The 11,723-nt window shown below is 39.9% G+C and overlaps 2 protein-coding genes across 4 annotated transcripts in view; one reads left to right on the top strand and one right to left on the bottom strand.

Annotated features, from left to right (window-relative positions):
- Positions 1–4,314: 4,314 nt before the first annotated feature.
- Positions 4,315–11,723, bottom strand: part of TMEM126B (transmembrane protein 126B) — a gene marked incomplete at its 3' end in the record, with an annotated part of 38,966 nt that continues 31,557 nt past the window's right edge. The window contains 1 exon segment of the mRNA NM_001267027.1: positions 4,315–4,340.
- On the top strand, positions 6,224–11,637 carry CREBZF (CREB/ATF bZIP transcription factor). Of its 3 annotated transcripts, XR_013403193.1 has the most exons (4): positions 6,224–7,532; positions 7,746–7,823; positions 8,889–8,957; positions 10,740–11,637. XR_013403193.1 is itself a non-coding variant. In NM_001266648.1 (1 exon segment), a coding segment is annotated over 1 exon segment (1,059 nt). In that variant the 5' UTR covers positions 6,252–6,477; the 3' UTR covers positions 7,537–9,340.

The raw sequence follows: 11,723 nt of genomic DNA, 5'->3' as shown, positions 1-11,723 counted from the left end.
AGATTTAAGATTTGACTGCCCTGCTGGATTATGGACTTGCATGGGGCCTGTAGCCCCTTTGTTTTGGCCAAGTTCTGTCATTTGGAATGGGTGTATTTACCCAATGCCTGTACCTGCATTGTATCTAGGAAGTAACTAACTTGCTTTTGATTTTTCAGGCTTGTAGGCAGAAAGGACTTGCCTTGCCTCGCCTCCGATGAGACTTTGGATTGTGGACTTTTGAGTTAATGCTGAATGGGGGATTGTTGGGATGGCATGATTGGTTTTGAAATGTGAGGACATGAGATTTGGGAGGGGCCAGGAGCAGAATTATGTTGTTTGGCTGAGTTCCCACCCAAATGTCATCTTGAAATGTAGCTCCCATAACCCCCACATGTTGTGGAAGGGACCCAGTGGGAAGTAATTGAATCATGGGGGCAGGTTTTTTCTATGCTGTTCTCACTGTAGTGAATAAGTCTCACAAGATCTGATGGTTTTGTAAAGGGCAGTTCCCCTACATATGCTCTCTTGCCTACCACCATGTAACACATGTCTTTACTTCTCCTTTGCCTTCCACCGTGATTGTGAGGCCTCCTTAGCCATGTGGAACTGTGAGTCCATTAAACCTCTTTTTCTTTATAAATTACCCAGTTTTGGGCAGTTCTTTGCAGCAGTGTGAGAATGGATTAATACACATGCTTATCCTCTACCTATGTGTCTTTCCATTGTCTTCCCTTTGTGTTTGTCTCTATGTACAAATGTTTTCTTTTTATAAGGGCAAAAATCATGCTGAATTAGAACCCACCCTAATAAGCTAATTTTAGCTTTATTATCTCTGTAAAAATCCTATTGCCAAATAAGGTCACGTTCTAAGGTACTAGGGATTAGGACTTCGACATGTCATTTTTGAGGGACACAATCTAATCTATATCAACTCCTATCCTCCTCTTCACTCTTAGCTGACAACCTCTTCTTCTAATCTATCTAGATATTGATGCTACATTGTATTCTGGTGCTCCAGCTGAAAAATTTATGTATGCATGTCTCAGGGGATGAGTTGACATTCTTTTCCTATGTTTGGAAAATCTATGGTTAAAGAACTTGAGAGGCCTGGTGCAGTGGCTCACGCCTGTAATCCAGCACTTTGGGAGGCTGAGGCAGGTGGATCACGAGGTCAGGAGGTCAAGACCATCCTGGCTAACACAGGGAAACCCCGTCTCTACTAAATATACAAAAAATTAGCTGGGTGTGGTGGCGGGTACCTGTAGTCCCAGCCACTCAGTAGGCAGAGGCAGGAGAATGGCGTGAACCCGGGAGGCAGAGTTTGCAGTTAGCAGAGATCGCGCCACTGTACTCTAGCCTGGGTGATAGAGCGAGACTCCGTCTCAAAAAACAAACAAACAAACAAACAAAAAACCTTGGGATCTTATTGCGGGGGGATTAAAATGTTAAGAGGAAATAAAGAATGTGAAACAAAGTATCAGTGGCCCTACATGTCTTAAATTAATTTTCATTTTGTATTACATGCTTGCTAGAAACTTTCAGGATTTTTCTTCTTTCAAATTCCAATGAAATGCTTGTGTATTTACAAACATGTAATTAGGCCGGGCATGGTGGCTCACACCTGTAATCCCAGCACTTTGGGAGGCTGAGATGGGCAGATCATGAGGTCAGGAGTTCAAGACCAGCCTGGCCAACATGGTGAAACCTTGTCTCTACTAAAAAATACAAAAATTAGCCAGGCATGGTGGCAAGCACCTGTAATCCCAGCCACTTGGAAGGCTGAGGCAGGAGAATCGCTTGAACCCAGGAGGCAGAGGTTGCAGTGAGCTGAGATCATGCCACTGTACTCTAGCCTGGGCAACAGAGTGAGACTCTGTCTCAAAACAAACAAACAAAAAACGTTTAATTAATTCAGTTGTAAATAGTGTGTATACAAACACATGTCCTATGATGTCTCTTCTTACCCACTCTGCTCCAACCTTTTTGTCTTTATTTCTTAACACACTACTGAGGTTTCAGCTGAAATTTTATTTCCTCAGAGAATTGTCCATTGGCTATCCAATCTAAAATAATTATAGATTTATTTTCAATTGGGTGACCCTTTAAAAAAATCTCTGTATAGCATTTTTATAAAACTTTCCTATTTATTTTCTGTCTTCTCTCATTACAAAGTCGGCTCCATGAGAACTTTATCGACCTTGCCCATCATTATACCCACAATGCTTATAACAGGATCTAGCTCAAAGTAGACCGTGTGTGTGTGTGTGTGTGTGTAGAATGACTGAATAAATTATTTTCTTGCTTTGATCTTGCAATTCTAGACAGATGCAGAATAATGTAGGTACGTGAGATGGGTCAAGTTTTGCAAAACCTTTATTTAGCTACGAGAAGCTGAACAGATGTTTTTCAAACTGCCTCCCCAATATACAAAACCCAATACACAGAGTTATAAAGTTTAGGCTTCTCTCACAATTATCTTAAGCTAGTGAACCTTACACAGTTTTTACATGGCTTTATACCTCCTTCCCTCCAAAGATTTGGAGTATAGTTGAATCCTGACACATGCTGCAAGTCATTTAATAAAACAGCCATTCATGTTGTTAAAATTTCCATGTAAAATACAAATAGGAGCATGTTTCTTAATCTAATAAAAATACTAATCTCAAGTCAATAGCTAGATAGTAAAGGCATTTCTGTTAAAGTCAGGAATAAGACAAGGAAGTTTGCTATAAACACTATTATTAGACATGAATCTGAAAGTGCTATTATATTATCAGTCAAGATAATAATAAATATTGCAAGGAAGAAAGCAAAATAGTTATATATAAGGTTATGTAATTATTAAAAATTGATAAGCTGAAAATTAAAACAAGAAAGTTTGGTGCACTAGTGAGTTAAAAATTTAACAAAAAAGATAAATAGCTCTCCTACATAGTAACAATAACCATTTAGAAATAGAACGGAAGAAATAATCTATTTTATGCAAAGTTTGCATAAAAACTAGGTAAAGTTTGCATAAAAACTAGATAAAAGAAATGAATACATTTAATGCAATTTCCATAAAAATTCTAGCTTTTTTGAACTTGGAAAGTCTTCTAAAGTTATGTGGAGAAATAAATACTTAAGTATAGCTAGAAAATTCTGAGAAAATAAAAGTGACAAAGAGGGACTTGCCATATGAGATATGAAAATGTAATATAAACTCCAATAAAAAGTGGAGTGATTTTGCTTCTGGAATTGCAGAACTGATCAATAAAATAGATAAAGACCAGAAATAGATCCAAGTGTATGTAAGAATTTAATATATGGCACACATGTTGGGAAGTCAGTGGGACAAGTATGGATTATTCAATGAATTGATAAGTGGATTTTTTTTTTTTCTTCTAAGACATAGTCTTACTCTGTCGCCCAGGCTGGATGGAGTGCAGTGGCACAATCTTGGCTTACTGCAACCTCCGCCTCCAAGGTTCAAGTGATTCTTGGGCCTCAGCCTCCCAAGTAGCTGGGATTACATGCATGTGCCACCACACCTGGCTAAATTTTTTTCTAATTTTTTGTATTTTTAATAGAGATGAGGTTTCACCATGTTGGCCAGGCTGGTCTCGAACTCCTGGCCTTAAGTGTTCTGCCTGCCTCGGCCTCCCAAAGTGCTGGGATTACAGGTGTGAGCCGCTGAGCCTGGTCTTTGATAAATTGACTATTTAAAAATTACAGCCTAAGAAAGAACTTTACAACTCCACCCCTAGTAAATCGTAAAATTATTTTTTTAAAAAGTTGGAAAATATAAGAGGCAAAGGGATGTTTTCCTTATAATGTAAAGAGTTCACATAAATCAAGAAGAAAAAAGACAAACATCTTCCCTGAAGAACGTTTTCCCCTACTTCAAAGATAAATAAATGGGTTAGGGAAGTGAAAATCCTATTCACGTTAGAAGTCAGTTGGTCATGTGACAAACATTCAACCTTCCAATAATCAAGGAAAAGCAAATTTGGGAGGTTGCGGTGGCTCACGCCCACAATCCCAGCACTTTGGGAGGCGGAGGCAGGTGGATCACCTGAGACGGGCAGATCACCTGAGGCCAGGAGTTCAAGACCAGCCTTGCCAACATGGTGAAACCCCATCTCTACTAAAAGTACAAAAAATTAGCCAGGCAAGGTGGTGGGTGGGGGTTGGTGGTGGGGGGGTTGGTGTCTCTCTATGTTGCCGAGGCTGATCTCAAACTCCTGGGCTCAGGCAATCCTCCTGCCTCGGCCTCCCAAAGTGCTGGGATTACAGGCGTGAGCCACCACACCTGGCCAAATCATGTGTATTTAAAACAGAATTTTGTAGTTTAAAAAATATAATAAATCAATCAATAATATTGAATTTTGCCTAAGGGGAAAATGCAGTTGAATGGGATTACCAGCCATACAAAACACCTGTACTCAAGGGAGGCCAGAGTATACATATATCACCTTGAACTGTGTGCTGTTGTTCTTTAGCAAAATCTTTCCTAATGGAATGTTAAGCAAGACAAGGAGTCCTTTTATTTATTCTTCTAGATACCACAGGTCATACTTTTTTCACACCTTGAAATAATTGTTTTCATTCAGTTGAGCTTTAGTGTTATGCCTTCAGTCAAAACTGTAGACTTTGTTCACTCACTCAATAAATATTTGTTGAAGCCTGTGCAGTGTACCAAGCACGTTTCTCAATATTTAGGACCTGTCAGTGTTCAACTTTCCTGGAACTTGCTTTCTGTCTCTCTTAAGAAATACTGTATAGAAGCAGCTATCCTAGAGGATATCTGCTACATTATTCAGTATCCTATAGAGAAGTTTCTTTAAGATTTAAGAACTAGAAAAGTGGTTAAAGAATTCATATATACTTTACTTATGAACAAAGGAAAATTCATTTCTCTTTTTTTGTTTGGGCTGTCAGGAAACAATTTTAGCCCAACTCAAACAACTGAGTAAGATATTGCATCCATCCAATTCCAATATTAACCGTTTCCCCTTTCAGAACTCCTTCTCTTCCTAGTTCATCTTTTTTTTTGGCCTTGCTTTTTAAAAATTCAAAATGTTTTGTTTTACTATATTCTAATGTACTTGTAAACTGCTTCAAATCTCAGATCTCTTGTGGGATATGAACCTAAATATCTGTATTTGTAAACTGCTTCAAATCTCAAATCCCTTGTGGGATGTGAACCTAAATAACAAACAGAAAAGGTCTCTAAAATAAAAGATGTGCATTGAAAATAGAGCATTTCAATGGGAAAACGCATGCCATAGTAAACTATGTGTGCATGCAGGAAGACGAAGGAAGACAAAGGGTTTTAAAGGAAAAAAAATGAGGATGGTTACACATTGTTTTGAAATAATTATCTTGACTACAAAGGTCAATAACAAGGGTGACGTCAGTTCAAGGTTGGACAGGCAGCTTCTGGGCAGACATCCTTGCAGAGGTTTTGTATAAGGTCATGATGGTTTTTGTGCAACGTTGTGGTTTTGCAGTCTTTGTTTTCAGGCGTACAAGTATGAGTACCCTCTCTTCATAGCCTTTTCTGGCTCTATTTGTCAGAGTTTTTGTTCGTTACCCAAATGCAGTAAGTCAGTACTGACTGGATTTTGGCTCAAGTGAAAATACCTACTTGTAAAAAATGGCATGAACAACCGAAGACAATTTTTGTAAGGAACGTTGTATTCTACATTCCTTTTTTTTTTTTTTTTAATTGACAAATAATAACTGTCACATTCATGGGGTACATAGTGATGTTTCCATACATATGGAATGTAGTGATCAGGTTAGGGTAATTAGCATATCCATTATCCAGCTGAGGACATCTAGTATGGCCCAGGTATTAAATAGTATTAGTAAACGATTGTTAATTTTCTGAAGACTTGGTAATAGTATTATGATTATGAAAAAAAGTCCTTAGTTTTAGAGATGCACACTGAAGTACGCAGGGGTGTGGTGTCTTACCTGCAACTTTAGGATGATTCAGCAAAAAAAATTTACAAGCATTTATGTAAAGATAAAGCAAATATGGCAAAACAGTGTGTTGAACTGTTGAGTCTGGGTATTGGGCGGTATTATTGAATTAGGGTGGATAAATCTAGAGTCTGTTGTTATTTTTGCTGCAGTTATTATGACGTCACTAGAAAGCTGGAATTATTCCCACTCCAAAGCACCCTAAAACCTCGCGATATTACGGCCTGGTGGCGCGCGAAACGCGGTGGGCGGGGCTGGGGCGAAAACCACTGACTTCCGGCCAGGCCGTTGTCTGGGTGGTGCGGTCGAGTCATCAGTGGGCCTCACCGCTTCTTTCTCCCGACCCTCCCTGCGCCCTGGCGCGGGGGGTCGACTAGCCAACTGAGGCGGGAGGCTACTCGGACCTTTCCCTGCATTTCGTTTCGGCCAGTGCCGGGGGCTACCCACCCTGGGGCGCGGGATCCTTGGGGCCCGTGAGGCCCACTCTTAGCGGCCAGGGCCTACCGCGGCCCGCCGCCGGCCCTCATGAGGCATAGCCTGACCAAGCTGCTGGCAGCCTCGGGCAGCAACTCCCCAACCCGCAGTGAGAGCCCAGCCCCGGCTGCAACCTGCTCGCTGCCCTCGGACCTCACCCGGGCGGCAGCGGGGGAGGAGACAGCAGCGGCCGGATCTCCCGGCCGCAAGCAGCAGCTTGGCGACGAAGGGGAGTTGGAAGCCGGGAGGGGGAGCCGCGGCAGGGTGGCCGTGCGCGCGCCCTCGCCCGAGGAGATGGAGGAGGAAGCGATCGCCAGCCTCCCCGGAGAAGAAACGGAGGATATGGACTTTCTGTCTGGGCTGGAACTGGCGGATCTCCTGGACCCCCGGCAACCGGACTGGCACCTGGACCCCGGGCTTAGCTCGCCGGGGCCTCTCTCCTCGTCTGGCGGAGGCTCGGATAGCGGCGGCCTGTGGAGAGGGGAGGATGACGATGAGGCCGCGGCTGCTGAAATGCAGCGCTTCTCTGACCTGCTGCAGAGGCTGTTAAACGGTATCGGAGGCTGCAGCAGCAGCAGTGACAGTGGCAGCGCCGAAAAGAGGCGGAAAAAGTCTCCAGGAGGCGGCGGTGGCGGCAGCGGTAACGACAACAACCAGGCGGCGACAAAGAGTCCCCGGAAGGCGGCGGCGGCCGCTGCCCGCCTTAATCGGCTGAAGAAGAAGGAGTACGTGATGGGGCTGGAGAGTCGAGTACGGGGTCTGGCAGCCGAGAACCAGGAACTGCGGGCCGAGAATCGGGAGCTGGGCAAACGCGTACAGGCACTGCAGGAGGAGAGTCGCTACCTACGGGCAGTCTTAGCCAACGAGACTGGACTGGCTCGCTTGCTGAGCCGGCTGAGCGGCGTGGGACTGCGGCTGACCACCTCGCTCTTCAGAGACTCGCCCGCCGGTGACCACGACTACGCTCTGCCGGTGGGAAAGCAGAAGCAGGACCTGCTGGAAGAGGACGACTCGGCGGGAGGAGTCTGTCTCCATGTGGACAAGGATAAGGTGTCGGTGGAGTTCTGCTCGGCGTGCGCCCGGAAGGCGTCGTCTTCTCTTAAAATGTAGGGTCAAGTAATCTGCTCTTTATCCGCGTTTACCCCTTTCAACTCCCTTACACCATGTCAAACTTACCTTAGTGGGACATCTTCACCGGACACATTTCAGAGGAGAGAAAAAAAGTAATATTGAATCTTAAAGTGTTTAGCTAAAAGCATGAATGTGACACAGTAACCAACTCCTAATGATAACATGTGACTATTAAATCTCTCTGACAGTTTCTTTTTTAGGTGATTTCCTTCCTGCCAGGCTCCGTTGTAGGGGTTACAGAACAGTCGTTCCCGCCTCACAACCTGGTAAGGATCCATCTCTTCCCGTAACGCTCATGCTCTGCTGCTTAGTCTACTTTAATGGGCAACATCTCAGTCTGTGTGTGTGTGGTTTTTTTTTTTTCCTGTTTTGGAAGGTGGGAGGGAAATCTAATTTGGGCCCTGTCCACCCTGGAAACAGACTTGTGCTGGTCAAGAATGTATTTAAGATGCCTCTTCTGGTTGAAATAGCTATTAATGTGTCCCCTTATTCAGACTTGCGTGTACCTAGCTCTTCTGTCCCCAGTGTGGACATGGCCTTGGATGACATCGGTTCCAACTGTACACTGAAACCTGCTTATAGAGATACAGTTTGGAGACAGTGAAACAGGTGAAGTTGAATGGAAGTTCCGAGTTGTACAAGGTGCAAATTGGAATTCCGATTTTAGGGCAACTTTTCAGAGGTTGACAATAAGTATTTGGGGCATGCACAAATGTGATAGTTATTTTGCTGGAGGTGACAGGTACCTCTGAAATATCAATGCCTTTTAGTTTTCAGTAGGAGATATAGAAACAGTCTATACGGAGTAACAGATTTTAGTATCTCACCATTAGAGAAGTTGGAAATTAACATGCATATCAGACTTCTGTGTTTTAGTTACTTCGAGAATAAGAATGGTTAATATTTCTTTGAGGACCAGCAGTGATTACCCTATCACTGAGTATGAATAAATTGTTGAACATCGTTATTTTTGTTGTATTAAAATTTTAGGTTAAATTTATATATGTATGATTAGATATTGAAGGTTGTGAAATGTGAATGAAAACGTGTAAAGTGAGGCTTCACAAAGAATCTTATTCTCTGTATTTCAAAAGTATTTGTCTTATTTTAGAATAATTTTTTAAATTGAGTGCTTCTGGCCACTTAAATAACACGATTGGCACTATTTTCCCAAAGGTGGGATTTATTCTTCCCTTGAATCTATTAACCATTTGTATAAATTGAGTTATGGTGTCCTTCAGTGTAAGAGGCATTAAGAAATTCTTTGTGAAACATCACTGCTTGATAAAGTATATACGTATTTAGCATCCTTGTTTTTCTTTGTGCTAAAGTGGATACAGCTGTTGGGGCAGAAGAGACGGGACCAGCTGCTGGCCACATTTCCTGCTTTATTTTAAAAGGTAGTATAAGAAATGAGGAAAAAGAGGTAATATCAGGGCTTCTGCTGTTTTTTATTTTTAAAATGTTCATAATTAAAAAGTATTTTCCAGCAGTCCAAAGATGTAAGTTATCTTACACATGTTTTATTTTGTTGTTATTTGGTTATGAAAATGGAATCCTTGTTCTTGCACAACTGTAAATGTTTTGTTGCTAGATAATACGATTTGAGACCTGAATTGGTCTTTGGTTTCCAGTGCATCACAGCATATTTTGTAAAATCATCTACTACTGCACTTGAGCATGATGGGTAGTAGCCAAACTCACAACTTGGAGTGATGAACCTGCTTATACCTAAGGGCAGGAGCAAGCCCCTCACAATGCAGCTGCATGGGTTTTTAGTGCCTACTGAATTTTATATATATATATATACATATATATAAACCAAAAGTAGTTGGAAAGATTATTTGAAATGACTAATTTGTGCTATCTTTATGAAATATGTTAAATGTAGCTTTTTTGAAACAGAAGCCTTGAATTGAAATTTAACTAATACTTGAACATTTTTGTATATATTTCTTTGTATATAATTTTGTGCAGTACCAATGACAAAAATATGGTGTCATAATAAAACCAGGTTTGTTGATCTTTTAGTTATGGGCTCAAAGAATTTATTCATCTCTAACATGACATTGGAAAATAATGGATGAAAATAGGAAAAATGATTGTTGTTAATGCTGACTGTGGGTCTTAAAAGGTTCTGGAAAGCAGTAAGTTCATTTTTCTAAAAACTATAACATTCTCTTGGAATATTTTCTTCCTTACGTCAATACTTTTCCTGCATTATTTGAAGTTGTGGGCTGGGGAGAAAACAGCAGTCAAAGCTTTCTGAATTGAGATGCTTTGAAATTCCAAGTGTAGATTTTTAGAATGTCATTTTATAAATGGCAGTTTTTGGAATTACTTGATAAAGAACTTTTGAAAATGGAAAGATTAGTATGGCCTATTTTTAAAGCTGCTTTGTTAGGTTCCTTATGTTTTATTAACTGTCTTTCCTCAGTTTCCATTTCATTTTTTTTTCTAGTTTTGGTGACTTAGTGATTTTGTCATTTTTTACATCAACTTCATGGTCTGGTTTTTACATGGTAATTGCATGTATTTAGGATCTATCTAATAGGGGCTTTAAATAAATTTGGTCATATTTATGTGTAAGCACATTTTACTGTAAATGTTTGGGTTTCTGAATTTAAACAGATCTGTTTATTTCAGTATGTAGTAAACAATATCTTAAAGTGTCCGACTCACTACTTGTTAATTAAAAAAGTTATGATTAATGTGAAACTGTTGTCTTACTATTTTTAGAAAATTGTGTTCTGGATGATTAGCACATGGATAAAGGAGATTTATGGCATATAAAATGGATTGTTTTTGAAATTTCTAGGTTTGGCTCTATTTACTATAATGGTTGAAAACAATTTAGTATTTGGGTGACCCTTTTGTTTTTCTTCTAAATGTGCCTCTATGGTAAAATACAGAACTAGACTAAAGACGTAGCTTTTTAATATTTGTCTTCGATGGTGGCAGGAGTTCATACATTAATTGAACTAACACATCATATTTTGACCTATTTCTATCATATTGACTTACTGTTTCTGCACTTCCTTGACCAGACTTATCTTAAAAAGTCCACTTTCGTTAAAATGTAGTCACACCTGATATAATCCAACAAAAAGTGTTCAAAATATTTTAAATATTTGTGCATTTTATAATCACTAAATTAATCTCTTTCTCTTCTCTTTAAACAGCTTAGCAGTGTCTGCAAAAAGGAATCTTTTCCTACAACCTGTTAACTGACTGGACTGATGGTAACAAAGTAATTGTGAGAGCCATGTCGGTCAAAAATTTGGCATCTGCTGAAAAAAATGAATGCCATTTTCAAGTTCCCAAATTACTTCTATACTGATTTCACTTTCCAGAAATGGAGATATGAAAAGATTCTCTGGAATCCTTGAAAGACTTAATAGAGATACATGAGACTAAGTTAATCTTGGAACAAAATTACACTTTTTTTGTCTTTCATGGGAGTGATACTCAGTTATTGCATATCTTTACAAAATTGTAACCGTTGGAGAATTACAGTATTTCATCAAGAAATTAATTAGAGTTTTTAAATAATCAAGAGCATATTCTATGGAATTAACATTTAGTGGACTAGAATTACATAAGCAGGCCATCAGTGATCACAAGGCATATGAGTTTGTATTTATTTCCTGGAACATGAGAGGTAATTTGGAGTACAGACAGACACCCTGCTGAGTAGAATATAAAAGTTAATGTAAAGTTCTTAACGATAAAGAGTAGTCCTTTTAAATAGATGCATTGATTTGTATATCTCTGAAAAAGTTGATTATGATTAAATGTGTGGGTAGTTAATTAAAATTTAGGGTAACAACCAGGATGTATGGATTCTGAGGTTTTGGCTTCTTGAGCTTTCTCTTGAGTACTTGATACTGTCTTTTGAATATTTTGAGGTTTCTAATTAATGGTATGCTAGTTTCTACTGTTTTATATAAAAATTTATCTAGTGTTGTATAAGGGCTTTAGTATTCTGGATGATGGGAGTGGCTTTTTGTGGCATATCGTTGTTTTACTTAATTGAAATATTTTTTCAGTTTATTACAAGTGTGAAAAAAACACTCAAAACTCTGGATTGTTTTATTTCATTTTTGTTGGATTATGTTAATACATTCCTTCACCTGGTTTAGATTGAGTCATTTTATCTTACTCAT

This window comes from Macaca mulatta, chromosome 14, assembly GCF_049350105.2.
Source record: "Macaca mulatta isolate MMU2019108-1 chromosome 14, T2T-MMU8v2.0, whole genome shotgun sequence".
NCBI lineage: Eukaryota > Metazoa > Chordata > Mammalia > Primates > Cercopithecidae > Macaca > Macaca mulatta.
This window is presented reverse-complemented; position numbering and strand designations above follow the sequence as displayed.